This window comes from Bombina bombina, chromosome 7, assembly GCF_027579735.1.
Source record: "Bombina bombina isolate aBomBom1 chromosome 7, aBomBom1.pri, whole genome shotgun sequence".
NCBI classification, from domain to species: domain Eukaryota; kingdom Metazoa; phylum Chordata; class Amphibia; order Anura; family Bombinatoridae; genus Bombina; species Bombina bombina.
Window position 1 is genome coordinate 207,534,764 of NC_069505.1, and position 19,346 is coordinate 207,554,109.

A 19,346-nucleotide genomic window follows, 5' to 3' on the forward strand; every position below is an offset into this window, starting at 1 on the left:
TTGCATTAGCCTTAAAAAGCAGCGTTGGCCGGTCCTAACGCTGCTTTTTAACGCCCGCTGGTATTAAGAGTCTTGCAGGTACAGGTGTACCGCCCACTTTTTTGGCCAGACTCGGAAATACCGCAAATCCACTTACATCAATTGCATATCCTATATTTTCAATGAGACTTGTATAGCGCCGGTATTACGAGTCTTCCAAAAAGTGAGCGGTAGACCCTCTCCTGTCAAGCCTGGTACCGCATTTTAAAGTCAGTAGTTAAGAGTTTTAAACTACAACGCCATAGCATAAAACTCTTAACTAAAGTGCTAAAAAATACACTTACACCCATAAACTACCTATTAACCCCTAAACCGAGGCCCCCCCACATCGCAAACACTTGAATACATTTTTTAATCCCTAATCTGCCGAACCGGACATCGCCGCCACTATAATAAATATATTAACCCCTAAACCGCCACACTCCTGCATCGCAAACATTAGTTAAATATTATTAACTCCTAATATGCCGTCCCTAACATCGCCGACACCTACCTACATTTATTAACCCCTAATCTGCCGCCCCCAACGTCGCCGCCACTATATTAAAGTTATTAACCCCTAAATCTAAGTCTAACCCTAACACCCCCTAACTTAAATATAATTTAAATAAATCTAAATAAAATTACTATCATTAACTAAATTATTCCTATTTAAAACTAACCTGTACTTACTTACCTGTAAAATAAACCCTAAGCTAGCTACAATATAACTAATAGTTACATTGTAGCTATCTTAGGGTTTATTTTTATTTTACAGGCAACTTTGTATTTATTTTAACTAGGTACAATAGTTATTAAATAGTTATTAACTATTTATTAACTACCTAGTTAAAATATAGACAAATTTACCTGTAAAATAAAACCTAACCTAAGTTACAATTACACCTAACACTACACTATAATTAAAATAATTACCTAAATTAAATACAATTAATTACAATTAAATAAAATTATCTAAAAGTACAAAAAAAACAAACACTAAATAACAGAAAATAATAAAGAAATTACAAGATTTTTTAAACTAATTACACCTAATCTAATCCCCCTAACAAAATAAAAAGCCCCCCCAAAATAAAAAAGCCCTACCCTACACTAAATTACAAATAGCCCTTAATAGGGCCTTTTGCGGGGCATTGCCCCAAAGTAATTACCTCTTTTACCTGAAAAAAAATTACAATTGCCCCCCCTCAAAATTAAAACCCCCCATCCACACAACCAACCCTACTCTAAAACCCACCCAATCCCCCCTTAAAAAACCTAACACTAACCCCCTGAAGATCACCTTACCGGGAGACGTCTTCACCCAACCTGGCCAAAGTCCTCAACGAAGCCGGGAGAAGTCTTCACCCAAGCCGGGCGAAGTGGTCCTCCAGATGGGCAGAAGTCTTCATCCAGACGGCATCTTCTATCTTCATCCATCCGGCGCGGAGCGGGTCCATCTTCAAGACATCCGACGCTGAGCATCCTCTTCAAACGACGGCTAAACACAGAATGAAGGTTCCTTTAAATGACGTCATCCAAGATGGCGTCCCTTCAATTCCGATTGGCTGATAGAATTCTATCAGCCAATCGGAATTAAGGTAGAAAAAATCCTATTGGCTGATGCTCTTTTACATTGCCCAAACCCTAATCTAAAAAAAAAAAACACCCAAAAAATCCTTAAAAAAACCTAACACTAACCCTCGACGATCCACTTACAATTGTTGAAGTCCCTCTTGAAGGATCTTCATCCAGCCGCCGAAGTCATCATCCAGGCGGCAAGAAGTCTTCATCCAGGTGGCAAGAAGTCTTCATCCAGGTGGCCTCTTCTATCTTCATCCAGCCGGCGAAGTCCTCATCCAGGCGGCAAGAAGTCTTCATCCAGGCTGCCTCTTCGATCTTTATCCAGCCGGCGCGGAGCGGGTCCATCCTGAAGACATCCGTCGCGGAGCATCCTCTTCATACAGTCGCCGCCGTACACTGAATCTTCAATGTAAGGGACCCGATTCAAGATGGCGTCCCTTGCATTCCTATTGGCTGAAAAATTTGAATCAGCCAATAGGAGTTAGGGCTGCTAAAATCCTATTGGCTATACAAATCAGCCAATAGGATTTAAGCAGCATTCATTCTATTGGCTAATTAGAATTTTTTGCCGGCTCTCCCCATTGATGTCTATGGGGAAATCTTGCACGAGCACGTCAAACACAGCGCTCTGATTGTGTGCGGTATGGAGCTCAACGCAACCATATCGCATGCAAGAGGCATATGTTTGAAAACTTGTAATGGCAGCACTTTAGGAAATTAAATAAAGTAACTTTTGTTGTGTTCGTTAATTTCTCTATAGTGCTCAAAACTCGTAATCTATGTGAAAGTTTACTAACCCAAACTGTGCCCATCAGAAGTCACCATAACTGCCTCCCCTTGGCCACACTTAGTTCAAGATTTATTACGAGGTGAATGCCCCGATCAGTTGCAGGCTCACTCATTTAAGCCTGTAACTGATATTTATAAAGCAGCGGTTTAAACACCTTCTTCACAAACTCTCTCTACCAAACTGGAGTTGACAGATGAAAATCACCCCAGATTCATTCGATTGGGGTGATTGACAAGTCCTACTCTGATGCAATTGGTTGCATGATAGTAGGGGGCAGTATTGCATGAGTGTTCCCTTGTGCAATGATACTATATGAGGAACAAATTTGCCCCACAATTTGTGATAAGATGTGGACAGGTACACAACATGTGAATCCTGTCCGCTCGCAAATTGATAAATCTTGCCCATAGGACATCGGCATGTCGGCATTTATCATTGCACCAGCAGTTCTTGTGAACTGCTAGTGCAATGCCGCCCCCTGCAGATTCGCGGCCAATCAGCCACTAGCAGGGGGTGTCAATAAACCCAATAGTATTCGATTGGGTTGATTTCTGTCTGACCGCCTCAAAGCAGGTGGACAAGTTATGGAGCAGCGGTCTTTAGAAGGCTCGCCGGAAACAAGGGGCATCAAGCTCCATACGGAGCTTGATAAATATGCCCCTTAGACTTAACTGAGGCCCCCCAAAAGGGTGATTGCAGAAACAGAAAATATAGCAAAAGTAGAAGGAAGTGCCAAAATTCTAAACTCTTTGTGTGGCGCAAACAAAACACTGCCTGTACCCTACAGTGAAGTATGGTGGCAGCAGCTGTGGGGGTGCTTTTTATAATATGGGACAACATTGCAGGAGAATCTTTTTAAAGGGACATGAAACCCAAAATGTTTCCTTGATTATTCAGATAGAGAATACAATTTTAAAAAAGTTTCCAATTTACCCCTATTATCATAATTGCTTCGTTCTCATGCTATTCTTTGTTGAAGAGATACCTAGATAGGTAGCGTGCACATGTCTGGAGCACTACATGACAGGAAATAGTGCTGCCATCTAGTGCTCTTGCTAATGTATAACATTGCTACAAAACTGCTGCCATATGGTACTGCAGACACATGCACGCTCCTGAGCTTCAATTCCTGCTTTTCAACAAAGGAAAACAAGAAAATAATGAAAATATGATAATAGAATTAAATTGAAAAGTTGTTTAAAATTGTATGTTCTATCTGGATCATGGGAGTTCACCTTTCATCAGGACAACGATCCCAAGCACAAGGCAAAAGCTACTTTGGGAAGTCTCAAGAACAAAAAAGTGAATATCCTACAGTGGCCCAGTCATTTATGTACACACCAAGGGGTAAATGTATTAAATGTCGAGCGGACATGATTCCCTATATCGAACCATGTCTGCTCGACATCGCTAAATTTATCATTGCACAAGCTTTTATAGTGAATTGCTTGTGCAATGCCGCCCCCTAAAATCATTAGATTTTTAAAGCTGTCGCCAAGATAATGTGCAGAATTATGTAACATTATTTTTTACATTTACTGTCCCTTTAAGAAGTAACAAGTCTGGTCTTCAACTTTGTTGTGTCATATTGCACTAGGGTGAGACACAGTAGGGTCAGACACATCCAACCAGGGCAGGGTTAGCCTTCTCTGAAACTCAGGGGTGTGATTTCATTTGTTAGTCTCACTGTCTGCCTGACAGATATTGTGCTATTGTCAGCAAACACTCACCGCTGCACAAGAGCAGCTTGACGTTTAAGAGGACACAAGGCCCTCCCTTGGGGACACTTTTGCTACTATGGACTCCGGTGCCACTGCAGCTGCTGCACCTGATACTAACCCCTAAATAATTACAGCTGTCATTTCAGAAAAAGGTGGCACCACTTAATATTAAAATGATAATATGCAAACAGCATATTTCAGTTCTTCTTTTAAAGATCTTCTCAGAAATAGCTACCTATGGCATAAAAATATACTATTGTTGTAGTCCCAGAATTGTTTCCCCCCAGGGGTCTGAGCCAATTAAAAGATGTATATCAGTGCTGCGGAATCTGTTGGCGCTCTACAAATAACTGATAATAATAATAATAATAATAATAATAGTATTAGTATGTGTGTAGTCACCAATCACCAGCTGTCTCCAAGTACTGCATTGCTGCTCCTGAGCCTACCTAGATATGCTCTTCAACAAAGGATACCAAAGAAACAAAGAAAATGTAACTTACTTTTAATGTATTGTTAATATCTGTACCAGACTCATCTAATTTACCAATCACCATCATCTGCACCTCTTTGTAAGTTCTTTCACTGCAGCAGAATCAGCTGAAAATATTGACTAACCTTCAACGTTCTCAATAATTTCCAGAAAAAGTTACATACTATAAGTGATGATGATGTGTAATTTTAAATAGCATTTCATGTGATAAGTGATGTCATGGATGATGTCAAGTTTTATGTTACTGATATCATATGATGTTATTAACTAAGCCAAGGGAAGGTGTGGAGTTAAAGTGATAGTTAACTCTCCCCTTTATTAAAACGGTCCAGAAAGTTAGTGATATTTTAGATGGAGTTTAATTCATCAGTTGTAATGAAGTTACGCTATAACTTACTCTGGGGCACCCAGACATGGACACCTTGCTCAGTGTGCTTAGAGGAATATGGCTACACCTCACTGATGAGGCCCAATGAAGGCCGAAACGATCGTCTGGGGTTACTGTGTTCCTTGTTCAGAGAGGAATTGCCTGGTATTTCGGCGCTGGACTGACCGTAATTGACAGGATCAGACTGATATACTACAGGAAAGTTCTACTCTGTGAAAAGCATTACTGGGCTAAAAGAAGTTGCACCCAGGTGGTAAATCGCCATAGAACAGGCTAACAATGGTATTAAGCTGGTTCTTCGTTCCTGTGAGTGCATTTCTCTCTGTATGTATTTACTTTTTAATACAGATATAAAATTCAAATACCCAGCGCTCCGCCGCCCACTTCAAAGGTCAATTTTTCTGTGAGATAACGGTTTGAATTGTTCTCCAACCAGCGCTCTCGCTACAACAAAAGTGCCATATGGGGAGAGCGCTGATTAAGGAACAATTTAAATCTTAAGCTTACTGAAAAATGTACTTTTGAAGTAGGTGGCGGAACATGGGGTATTTGAATTTCATATGTATATTTAAAAGTAAGTTACAGCGCATCTTCATTACAACTGATGGACTCCATCTAAAATATCACTAACATTCCGGATCTGTTTTTATAAGGGGGAGAGTTTACCATCACTTTAAGTTCAGAATAAATTTGAGTATTTGTATTAGTACTTTCACCTTTACTAAAGTAACATCTTATGGGCATCTGCTATACCCATTAATAACTTTTATGCTGATATAAATCATTTAACAGAGAATAGACAAAGCAGTTTTCATGAAACCCATCACCCTCCCACTGTAAATGTGGTTCATATTTGTACAACATATTACATAACCGGTTCCAGTTTGTGTTTCATATATTAAAAATACCAAGGACGGATAATCATTGTGCTTTTTAATTTTAAAACTTAATACTGTTTGTTATTGTAGTGCGTTCCTATTGTTGAAAGGTTGATTTCCAATGAACATGATGTTTATCTTTTGGCAGCGAGAAGCAGATGAAAGTCTTTGAAAACTCATCCCTTGGGGTTAGCCTGACTTTGTCAGAGTGCATGGTTAGTCCTGCATACCGTGTCTCCCAGCTTGTCTGCCATCGCTCATCATGCCTAATTTACCTAAAGAAGGGGAAGATTCAGCAGAGACACAGCTCACAGCTCCTTCTGATCCACTGAGGGTAAGAACACTTGACTTTACACATACCAGGGGCATTGTTTTGTATGAAATGATGTCAAGTTGAACTAGAATTATATATCAAATGAAATGTAAGTTTCAATAGTAATACAGTTATTTAATGTATTTCAAATGATCAGTTTTACCTGCTGGTATGTATTACATTGTTTACAAAGAGTTCTTTGTGTTTATTTTGTCATTTGTAATAGCTGTTGATATGCCAGTTGAAACCATCACCTATGCTAAAAATTCAATACTGCAGTATTGGCTTTAGGAAAGCTTTGTAAACAAGAAGCAGCTGCAGAAATTAACCTCCAAGTGTGTATGTGTGTGTGTGTGTGTGGGGGGGGGGGGGAGTTAGAGAGAACCAAGCTGATTTGAAAGGCTGTTCCTGTAACAGATCTGAATATCATAACCTGTTATCTGCTGCTTGTTTAGTACATGGTCCCTTTAATGTCTTCATAGTAGGACTTCCAGTTTCTTCAGCAGCGGCTATTTTTTATACTTCTAGTATTATTTAGTTGATTATAACCAAGGCCTTTTCTTAGAGATTCTCAGGCCATTTGTGCGGACACACGTGTGTACAAAAATATCAGATAAAGTGTGACACTGAGAGTAAGAATCTATTGTAGAATGTTTCCGAAAACTCTCTTATGTGCGGATTATGAAGGAATATCCCATCTCTTCCTCTATACAATAGGGTGCCAAATTACAACTGACGGTGCAGATGTTCTGTTATAACTAATGCCAATAAGTACTCTCAGCTAAATTAATTTCTATTTGGAATAGTTTTATAAAAACGTTTGTGAAAATGGAGATATTTATATATGGGCTTAGCTTTATTTTTTTAATTCTTATTAAAATGCTTTGAAACTCGCTGTTCGTCATATTAAATAGTTAAGGGGAAACTGTACTGTAAAATTTGTTTACTCGTAATGTGTTTCCATTGACTTGTTATAGCAACTTGTTGTTCTCAAGTACATGCCCATTAAAATTGATTGAGTCTGCAGAAAAAGCAGATCTCTCTCTCTCTCTCTGGCCCTTTCCTTTTGCATCACATGGTGCACTTCTTCGTATCTGTAACTTGCTTGACCTCCTTGCTTGGATCAAATAATTTTATTTTATTTGAAAGAGTATTTTATTTATGACATATATTAAGAATGAGTTATTTCCAGCTTGTTTATATTATTTTCTGTATTTTTATATTTATAGTATTTCAGAAGAATTATCGGCTTTTCAAGGAGGAAAAAAATTATAGTGTGGTCATTGTTGAAAGAGGTTACTTATCATAAATTAGAATTTTTAACAATGTCTTTTCTGTACCATTATATGTATTGCTATTATATTATATCAGTAACAAAAAGTTATATTATTTTAGTAGGCATTTATAGTTACTATATTAAAGGGACTGATTTAGATAGAGCGTGCATATTTTAAGAATTTTCCAATAAACTTCTATTATCAGATTGTGCACTGTCTTTTTATTATTATAGGATTATTATTATTAAAGGATCATCAATACATACATTATTAAGTATAATGAAACTGTCCTCTCAGATACATCAACATCAAAAGATTTATAATTGTAATAAGCAAGATCCACAGCCCATACCGTCAGAGAATGTCTATTAATTGGTAAATCATTCCTCGAATAAGTCCTCAGTCTGTCTGGTGTAATATTGAAATCATAAGGAATAATGATTTTCCGAGGAGGACAAGAGGCAGGAGAACACACAAAAGGTTTTCAAAAGCACAAAGATAATGTAAAAAATGTTTAGTACAATAATTTGAATATATAGGAAAATTCAAAACAGTTATGATAAATATAAAATATGAGATGATCCAATCAGAAGGCTATGGGATCAATTTACCAAATGTACGGCGGACATGATTTCATACGCTGTCGGCATTTAACATTGTACAAGCATTTCTTGTAAAATGCTTGTGCAATGCCGCCTCCTGCACATTCGTGGCCGCTAGCAGGGGTTGTCTATCATCCCAATTGTATCGGATCGGTATGATTGCAGTCCACCACCTAAGAGGTGGCGTACAAGTTAAGGAGCAGCTGTCTTACGACCGCTGCTTCTTAACTTCAGTTTCTGGCTACGGGGTAGAGAGCTACATCCGCTGCTTACTAAATTGACCCCGTAGATATCAATAAGAATAGCACATCACAAAGAACCTGGGCGTGGTCGGATACTATACGTATTTATCATTTTATGATCCACCTATTACAAGTCTTGAAAAGTAGCTAGAAGATTATTATGGAGAGCGCCCAGTTTGTTCTTTAATATGTGGTTCAGGGGTTAAGTTTAAGGTATTATGTGCAGGGTAACTTAGCAGGCTGCCATATCTCCAGGGACATATAATAAATATCTAATTTAAATTCCGCTCTGCAAAAAAATACAAAAGAGAAGTTGCCTCCTAAAGCAACTCTGTTATTCTACTTAAGTGTGCAATAATGAAAGAAGTTTCAGACTGGGATCTAACAGTGTCCCAGCTTACTGATCTCCCTTGTGGGATACTTCAACCCCCTACTGACTCCTATTGCAATACAGATGGTCACTCGTGCTTCTCAGTTGTGATAACATTTTTTAAAACAATTAAAATACCCTATCAGGCAAAAACAATTGCCTATAGGGATTAAAAGCAGTTTACTACGCGTTTCTCAGCTACACAAGCCATTTATTCAGGTTTCAGTTTTGACAATAAATTAAATATCTCATTTATCAGCGTACAAGTAATAACATCTCTCTAAAGTTATAGAGTGTTGAACTTGATCTTTACAATATTTTATAGAGGGTGGGTCTGAGATCTTCCACAACCTTGGGAATAATAGTTTATTACTATTTACTAGTATACTAAATTGTTTGCATTTCTATTTACAATTAATCTTCAGGGGAAAGTTTTCAATGAAAACTTTAAAGTCAAAGGTAATATTTACACCTAGAACTACAGATATATTATCGTCACTTCTTTCCAGAACACTTGCATTATAGGCATGACCACCAGATATGAAACATTGATTCTTTTTTCCTGCATCCTTTCAAACATAGGTTTGTGGTGTTAGGGAAGATATATTTTAGGCACTGCGGGTCAAATACCACTGCATCAACAATGTATAGGTAGTTTCAAAAACACTGGTGGATATTGAGGATTTAACAGTATGAAAAAAGCATTCTGTCACTGGTTTCTACATAACGTTTAAGGGAATTCTTTGTGCCAAGATTCTACATATCAGGGTTGCTGAGTCTTATGATTGTCATACAGTAATTGGTATAAGATATGAGGCGTTAGAAAAAAAAAGGCAGGCAAAGGACTTTAATATTGAGATAAATACATATACATGTCTAAAGATGGATATGTATGCATGTGTATCTATCAATCTCTCTCTCTCTCTCTCTCTCTCTCTCTCTCTCTCTCTCTCTCTCTCTCTCTCTCTCTCTCTCTCTCTCTCTCTATATATATATATATATATATGTGTGTGTGTGTACAAATGTATTTATGTATTTATATGTGTATATATGTATTTACAGACATATATATATATATATATATATACACACATAAACATAAATACATATGTATACATATATAGAAATATATGTAAGTGCATTGGAGCCCTTTGAAGTTAAAGGGACACTAAACCTAAACATTTTCGTTTATGATTCAGATAGAGAATACAATTTTAAATAACATTCCAATTGACTTCTATTATCCAATTTGCTTTATTCTTTAGATATCCTTTGTTGGAGAAATAGCAATGCACATGTGTGAGCCAATCACATGAGCCATCTATGAGCATCTACCAATCAGCAGCTACTGAGCATATCAAGATATGTTTTTCAGCACACAATATCAAGAGAATAAAGCAAATTAGATAAAAGATGTAAATTAGAAAGTTGTTTAAAATTGCATGCTCTTTCTAAATCATGAAATAAAAAAATGTGGGTTTCATGTCCCTTTAAGTAGACAAAAACATGTAAAATCATATTTATGCAATATTCATGTTTAATAAAGTGTTATACTGTGTATTAACTGTACATATTTCAAATAACAATGTTCTGCACATGACAGAATATGTTCTAAGTCGTTTTAAATAGATATTCCTATATCTGTATATATCTATGCTTATCTATAATTATGTATACATATATATATATATATATATATATATATATATATATATATATATATATATACACTAACAGGCCCATTTATCAAAGGTCTTGCGGACCTGATCCGACACTGCGGATCAGGTCCGCAAGACCTCGCTAAATGCGGAGAGCAATACGCTCTCCGCATTTAACATTGCACCAGCAGCTCACAAGAGCTGCTGGTGCAACGCCGCCCCCTGCTGACTCGCGGCCAATCGGCCGCCAGCAGGGAGCTGTCAATCAACCCGATCGTATTCGATCGGGTTGATGTCTGGCGATTCCTGTCCGCCTGTTCAGAGCAGGCGGACAGGGTTATGGAGCAGCGGTCTTTTGACCGCTGCTTCATAAGTTGTGTTTCTGGCGAGTCTGAAGACTCGCCAGAAACACGGCCCTTCAAGCTCCATACGGAGCTTGATAAATGGGCCTGCAGGTGGCCCACGGTTTACGCCGGTTCAATTTGCGCTGTTTCAGAATAACAACTTTTTTTTTCAGTCATGTGACTGCTATTGAAAAGCTTTGGAAAGCAATGCACTAATTAAAATAGCCAGTAGGTGGAGCTGTCTGCTTGTTTTGCAACAAAGTTATGCAACTTAACAGCCTTAAATTGATCTGTGTACACAGATCAGACCAGATCTATCGAGCAAAATTTAGCAGGCACTTCCCTATTATCTTCCTGTCCAGCAGCTTGAAGTGAGGGTGCCTAACTGCTTATTAATCACTGCAGATTGAAATGCATTAAATAGGTGCAGACCCCCTATTATCTAACATGCTAACAATGCAGAGAACTGATTGCAGAAAAATGCAAGTAAAAAAACGTTTTTGTTTATTAAACATAGTTTGATGATGATGCAGTCTGTTGTGTGATTATTTTATTAGGTGATGTTGGCAAATGTTTTTGTTCATTAAACTTAGATTGATGATGATACAATCTATATTATTAGGTTTATAATGCTGTTTAGCATTTAAAGTCTTCATTTCAAAGCTTTAAAAATAATGTATTAGGTGTTACTTATGACAATTTTGAGAGGGGCCTGGAACCTAACTTCCTCACTTCCTATTGACTTACATTATAAACTGGGTTTCAATTTACAACGGTTTCGATTTACAACCATTCTTCCTGGAACCTAACCCCGGCGTAAACTGAGGGCTACCTGTATATACGTTGATTGGAGTAGCCGTGTTAGTCCAGAGATTTAGATATCAAAATAACAAGAGTATTGCATTGAGCAATGATACTTTTTTTTATTGGACTAACTATACATTTATAGGTTGACAAGCTTTCAGAAGAATTTCCTCCTGACAGTATTGCTTCAGACTTGAAAAAGTCTTCCGAAGGCTTGTCAACTTACAAATGTATAGTTAGTCTAATAACAAAGTATCACTGCACAATGCAATACTTTTGTTATTTATATATATATGTATTAATATATATATTGTACCAAAATACCATCAGATATATGTAGAAATATGTATTTATGAATAAATAAAACATATTCTATTATGTGAAGAACATTGGAATGTGAAAATTCATATTTTTATGTTGTGCTAGCGCACTCGAGAATATGTGATCGGGTTTGCATGTGAGTAGGGTGTTAGGTTTTCCCCCCACTTTTTTTGCTCCATTGAGATATTAAAGGGGTATTAAACAGTGCTCCGTAGGTAAAATAAAATATGTTTTTATCAAAGTAAACCTAAAAAGAAACAGATTGTGTAAAAAAACAGCAAATAATTAACTTGCACCTAGAATATGAGTTTTGCGTTAGGAGTTATGCGGTGCTAACGAGCAGTTTTCTCTTACCGCTCACTTACCTGCAGCGCTGGTATTACGGGTTTTCAGAAACCCGTTGTTAAAAGACAAGAAGTGAGCGTTGAGCAAAATTTTGCTCCTTACCGCACTCCAATACCAGCGCTGCTTAAGTCAGCGGTGAGCTGGTGTAACGTGCTCGTGCACGATTTCCCCATAGGAATCAACGAGGAGAGCTGGCTGAGAAAAAGTCTAACACCTGCAAAAAAGCAGCGTAAAACTCAATAACGCAGCCCCATTGATTCCTATCGGGAAATAAAATTTATGTCTACACCTAACACCCTAACATGAACCCAGAGTCTAAACTCTTACACTTATTAACCCCTAATCTGCCGCCCTCGACATCCCCGACACCTATATTATTCTTATTAACCCCTAATCTGCAGCTCCGGACACGGCCGCCACCTACATTATACTTATGAACCCCTAATCTGCTGCCCCCAACATTGCCGCCACCTACATTATATTTATTAACTCCTAATCTGCCGCCCCCAACGTCGCCGCCACTATATTAAAGTTATTAACCCCGAAACCTAAGTCTAACCCTAAACCTAACACCCACTGATTGAAATATAATTTAAATAAATCTAAATAAATATTCCTATCATTAACTAAATTATTCCTATTTAAAACTAAATACTTACCAATAAAATAAACCCTAAGCTAGCTACAATATAACTAATAGTTACATTGTATCTATTTTAGGATTTATTTTTATTTTGCAGGCAAGTTTGTATTTATTTTAACTAGGTAGAATAGTTATTAAATACTTATTAACTATTTAATAACTACATAGCTAAAATAAATACAAAAGTACCTGTAAAATAAAACCTAACCTAAGTTACACTAACACCTAACACTACACTAGAATTAAATAAATTAACTAAATTTAATACAATTACCTAAATTAAATTAGCTAAAGTACAAAAAAAAAACAACACTAAATTACAGAAAATAATAAATAAATTACAGAAATTTAAACTAAATGTTACGGTTACCCTTAGTCTCGCTGAGAGATGGACCGCTTAGTAGCCTGGATCCCTATTGCTAAAGAGGGGAGAAGCTGCTTTCCATAGTATTCTATATGAGTCTCGCAAATATAGAATAATCTCCCTTAGCTGCAGTACAGCTAGGATACCCTTCTGCCCACAAAAACAAGTCAACGCTGCGATTGAGGGTCAAAACAAGAACTCAGGACTGGGATGCCCAGCCTGCTTTTTATTAAGGTTACATGCACACAGGGCACTCCCAGGGGGAGAGGGGGGGAAGCACAAAATCCCCCATCACACATTTAGATAGAGAGCACTGTCCTTTGACAGGCCACAATAGGATTACAGTACTTAAGATAACAAGTTTACAAGTTCATCTTATCAATTAGCAGTCTGGCTCCAGAGGTGATTAGACAATAGTTTCTAAAAGCTGAAAAAAAAGAGTTAACTCTTTATGAAATGAAACTTGTTACGGTTTTCTTGGAGCCCTTCTTAGGCGCTGGCTTGCTGGTTCAGGCATTGCTGCTGGGAAATAAGCTTTTCACAACAAAATAACTAATGCTTCTGTAACATTGCTCCCTTTCTGTGGAACACTCTGGCAGACACGGTCTGACCCCTTTTCGGGGCAGACTAAGGCTGTCCAGACCGCTGGTTATGCGGGGCTGAGGTCGGTTTGTCTGGACAACCCGTCAGCGTTGCCATTCTGTTTCCCAGGTCTGTAAGTAATGGTGAAATTGAAGGTTTGCAACGATAAGCTCCAACGTAATAGCCTGCCGTTATCTCCAGAGACCCGGTTCAGCCACACCAACGGGTTATGGTCGGTGACCAGAGTGAACTCCTGACCATATAAATAGGGAGTCAATTTCTTTAATGCCCACACCAAAGCCAAACACTCCTTTTCGACCGCTGCATAGCTGACTTCGCGGGGCAGGAGCTTCCGGCTGATGTAGGCAACTGGATGCTCCCCTCCATCTTCGCCTACTTGGCTGAGGACGGCTCCCAGCCCGAACATGGAAGCATCGGTATGGACGATAAAACGTTTGTTAAGGGCTGGGGCCGCCAAGACAGGAGCGTTAATTAGAGCATTTTTGAGAGCCTGGAAAGCCGTTTCACAGTGGGGAGACCACAGGACCTGTCGAGGTAAGTTCTTCTTGGTCAAGTCAGTCAGGGGTTTGGCAAGTGTGCTGTAGTCTGGTACGAACCGTCTATAGTACCCTGCCGTGCCCAGGAAGGCTAGGACCTGAGTCTTAGTGATGGGGGTGGGCCAATTGGCGACAGCTTCTATTTTGGCCGGCTCTGGTCGCTGCTTTCCACACCCCACCCGGTGACCCAGGTACTGTACCTCGGCCATCCCAAAGTGGCATTTTTCTGGCTTCAGAGTCAGGCCAGCAGCCCGGATCTGATCCAGAACCATTCCCTCATGAGCTAAGTGGTCCTCCCAGGACTCACTGTGGATCGCTATGTCGTCCAGGTAGGCGCAAGCAAAACTCTGGAAGCCATCCAGGAGCCTATCCACCAAGCGCTGGAATGTAGCTGGGGCATTCTTCATCCCAAACGGCATTACCCTAAACTGATATAAGCCGAATGGGGTGACGAATGCTGACTTGGGGATAGCCTCCGGGGCCAGGGGAATCTGCCAGTAACCTTTGCAGAGGTCAATAGTGGTCAGGTAATTTCCCCTGGCTATACGATCGAGTAGCTCGTCTACCCTGGGCATAGGGTAAGCGTCCGTCACGGTATTTTCATTGAGCCTCCGATAGTCTACGCAGAACCGGGTGGTCCCATCTTTCTTGGGCACCAAGACAACTGGGGAGGCCCAGGGACTATCGGAGGGCTCAATTACCCTGAGCTGGAGCATCTCATCGATCTCCTTCTTCATTCCTGTCCTAACTGCTTCGGGGATTCGGTACGGAGCCTGGCGCAAGGGAGCTTGTCCCGGAGTATCTACCTGGTGGGTGGTTAAAGTAGTGTACCCTGGCTTCGGGGAGAAGGTGAGGTGTTTGGACTGGAGGAGTTGGTTGAGCTGCTCCCTTTCAGTGGGGCTAAGTCGGTCCCCTATCTGAACCTGCGCCACTATACCTGTGGGGAGGCTCTTTTCTAATAGGTCTGGAATGGGTAAACTGTCGGGGTCTTCCTGAGGGGAACAACATATGGCCGTCACGTTCTCTGGTCGCTCAAAATATTCCTTGAGCATGTTTACATGGAATGTCTTTCTAAGATTGTTGTCGTGGCAGCTAGCTATCACATAAGTGGTGTCTCCCCTTTTCTCTACGATCTGGTAGGGACCCTGCCAGGACGCCTGCAATTTGTCTGTCTTCACCGGCTTAAGTACTAACACCTTTTGTCCTATGGTGAAGATTCTCTTTCGGGCCCCCCGATCATACCATACTTTCTGTCTTCTCTGGGCCAACTGGAGATTAGCCCGCACGGATTTGGCTAATTGCTCCATTCGGTCCCTGAGTTCCAGCACGTATGGCACAATTGGGACACCGTCAGCCTCCATCTCTCCCTCCCAGTGCTCCCGGATCAGGTTTAGGGGTCCCCGTACCTTTCTTCCGTAGAGCAACTCGAAGGGAGAGAACCCTGTCGTTTCCTGGGGCACCTCCCGATAAGCAAATAGGAGGTGCGGCAGGAAGCGTTCCCAGTCTCGGTATTCCTGAGTGAACGTCTTGAGCATTTGCTTGAGGGTCCCATTGAACCTCTCACACAGCCCGTTCGTCTGGGGGTGGTATGGGGAGCTTAGGAGGGACTTAATTTTGCAAACCTGCCAGAGTTGTTGGGTCAATTCAGCCGTAAATTGGGTGCCTCGGTCGGATAGGATTTCTTTTGGAAATCCTACCCGGGAGAACACCTGTACTAGTGCATTCGCTACCGTATCCGCTTGTATGTTGGATAGGGCGACAGCCTCTGGGTACCTGGTAGCGTAGTCCACTACGGTAAGAATGTATCGCTTACCGGGGGGACTAGGGGTAGCCAGTGGTCCCACTAGGTCAATAGCAACCCGGCTGAAGGGTTCCTCTACAATGGGCATATTTACTAGCTGGGCTTTAGGGTGATCGCCTCGCCTTCCTACTCGTTGACACACATCGCAGGTGTTACAGTAAGTTCTAACGTCAGCGTGCACCCCTGGCCAAAAGAACGTGTGAGTAATGCGGTGTAGGGTACGGGTAACGGCTAGGTGGCCTGCTAAGGGGATGTCGTGGCCTATTTTGAGGATTTCTTGACGGTATTTGTGGGGCACTACCAGCTGTCGCCTACGCTGTCCCCTTTTCTCTGTCCAGCGGTATAGTTTCCCTTTTTCCCATAAGAATGTTTCGTTATCTGCCCCGCCCCCTCCGGTCTCTGCTCGTTCCCGGTACTTTTGTAAGGTCGGGTCAGTCTTAGACTCTGCCTCGAAAGCATCTGGGGTGTCCCAGGGTATGGGGCCTAACCTGTCAGGCAAGGTCGGGGTAGGTCTTACCTGTGTCTCCCGCACTGGTGAAAGCTCTCGCTCCGTCCGGGCTTGGGCCCGTGTAGTCACTGGGTCCGCCTCGTTGTTGCATACTGGAGCATAGGCAGAAGTCATGGGGCCCAAATCGTTGCCCAGTAGTACTTCGGCAGGTAAATTATCCATTAGGCCCACGTTCACAGCCCCCTTTCCCGCTCCCCAATCAAGATACACTTTAGCTGTTGGAATTTTGTACACATCCCCCCCCGCCACTCTAACAGCCACAGTCTGTCCGGATCGCTTGTGCTCTGGCACCAAATGACTCTGTACCAGCGTGATAGTAGCCCCTGTGTCTCGCAATCCCTCGGTAGATCGCCCCTCGAGCCATACCCTCTGCCGATGGTGCTGGCGGTTATCTGAGGCAGCATATACAGGGTCTGCCTCGTGAAGCGGCCCCACATATCCCTCCATAGGGGCCTCTTGGTTAACACAGAGGGCCCGGGCCGGACGATAGGACCCAGAGGGGTCATTGTAATTCCTGGGTGTCTGGTGCTTATTAAGGGGGCAGCTAGCCATGAAATGCCCTGGTTGCTTGCATTGGTGGCAAGTCGGTCTGGGACGCTCAGAGCTGTTATTGGGTGGTCCTGAGTGTCGGACGGGCCCTGTGGGCACCGGGGCTCGGAATTCAGCACGAGGGGGTGCACGGTAAACCTCTCTGGGTTCGACCCGTGCTGGAGCTCGGTAGTTCATGGGTTCGTGAAGACGGGAGTCATAATGTTCATCGGCCAATTTGGCTGCTTCTTCTAAGGTAGAAGGCCGCCTGTCTCGCAGCCATTCCTTCCCTTGCTGTTCCATGCCATTATAAAAATGTTCTAAGAGAAACAATTGTAAAATTTCCTCCCCAGTCACCGCTTTACTTCCGCTCAGCCAGTGATTTGCCGCTCTCCGCATTCGGTGCGCCCATTCCATATGGGTATCGTTAGGCTTCTTTTCCGTGCCCCGAAACTGTCGGCGATACGTGTCCGGAGTTACAGCGTACCGTCGCAACAGTGTCTCCTTAACTAGCTCATACTGTGTCACTTCCTCAGCACCCAGAGTACGAAAGGCTTCCAGGGCTCGCCCGGATAGTTTCCCAGACAATATCGTGGGCCACTCTCTGTTGGGAATCTGGTGCAGGGCACATTGCCTTTCGAAGTCCGCCAAATATTCATCAATCCCTGTCTCGCTCTCTAGGAAGGGTCGAAATGCCGCATAGGGTATCTTGGGCCTCCCAGCATTTTCGACAGGGATGATTACCTGCGGGGCTTCAGCATTGCGGTGTGCGTTCGCTAGGTTGAGTTCGTGGGCTCGAGTCTCTCGTATATCCTCGTCCGCCTCCGCCATCAACTGCTGTACCAATTCCATGGAGGGGTTCGGCCCGTATAATGAGAGCCTTTCCCGAACAATCCTGGTTTTTTCGTCACTAATCGTGGTCGGTGTTTCCGCCATTGTGAAGCTCTGATCCAGTTCGGTCAATTCTGCGATCAGCTCTCTCCTCGGCCGGTTGCTGGCGTACCCCCCTCTGCTTTCAAGTAAATCCTTTAGGGTTGTACGCTTCAATTTTTCGTAAGCGCTCTCCATCCGTTCTGTACCTCTCCTAGGAAATCCAGGAAAATCCCGCCGCTGCCGCCAAATGTTACGGTTACCCTTAGTCTCGCTGAGAGATGGACCGCTTAGTAGCCTGGATCCCTATTGCTAAAGAGGGGAGAAGCTGCTTTCCATAGTATTCTATATGAGTCTCGCAAATATAGAATAATCTCCCTTAGCTGCAGTACAGCTAGGATACCCTTCTGCCCACAAAAACAAGTCAACGCTGCGATTGAGGGTCAAAACAAGAACTCAGGACTGGGATGCCCAGCCTGCTTTTTATTAAGGTTACATGCACACAGGGCACTCCCAGGGGGAGAGGGGGGGAAGCACAAAATCCCCCATCACACATTTAGATAGAGAGCACTGTCCTTTGACAGGCCACAATAGGATTACAGTACTTAAGATAACAAGTTTACAAGTTCATCTTATCAATTAGCAGTCTGGCTCCAGAGGTGATTAGACAATAGTTTCTAAAAGCTGAAAAAAAAGAGTTAACTCTTTATGAAATGAAACTTGTTACGGTTTTCTTGGAGCCCTTCTTAGGCGCTGGCTTGCTGGTTCAGGCATTGCTGCTGGGAAATAAGCTTTTCACAACAAAATAACTAATGCTTCTGTAACACTAATTACACCTAATCTAATAGCCCTATTAAAATAAAAAAAACCTAGCCTAAACTAAACTACCAATAGCCCTTAAAAGGGCCTTTTGCGGGGCATTGCCCCAAAGTAATCAGCTCTTTTACCTGTAAAAAAAAAATACAAACAACCCCCCAACAGTAAAACCCACCACCCACACAACAAACCCCCCAAATAAAATACTATATAAAAAAAGCTCCCGATTGCACTGAAAAGGGCATTTGGATGGGCATTGCCCTTAAAAGGGCAGTAAGCTCTTTTGCTGCCCAAACCCTAATCTAAAAAATAAAACCCACCCAATACACCCTTAACAAAAACCTAACACTAACCCCCTGAAGATCGACTTACCGGGAGACGTCTTCATCCAAGCCAGGCGAAGTGGTCTTCCAGACGGGCAGAAGTCTTCATCCAAGCAGGGCAGAAGTGGTCCTCCAGACAGACAGAAGTCTTCATCCAGATGGCATCTTCTATCTTCATCCATCCGGCACGGAGCTGGTCCATCTTC

The 19,346-nt window shown here is 41.7% G+C and overlaps 1 protein-coding gene across 1 annotated transcript in view; it reads left to right on the forward strand.

Moving 5' to 3' along the window:
- The first annotated feature begins 6,010 nt into the window (after nucleotides 1-6,010).
- Nucleotides 6,011-19,346, forward strand: part of IRAG1 (inositol 1,4,5-triphosphate receptor associated 1) — a 306,114-nt gene continuing 292,778 nt past the window's right edge. Inside the window, exon 1 of the mRNA XM_053720588.1 lies at nucleotides 6,011-6,206. Coding sequence (XP_053576563.1) covers nucleotides 6,135-6,206 — 72 coding nt within the window. The 5' untranslated portion in view covers nucleotides 6,011-6,134. The remainder of the gene's footprint in view (nucleotides 6,207-19,346) is intronic.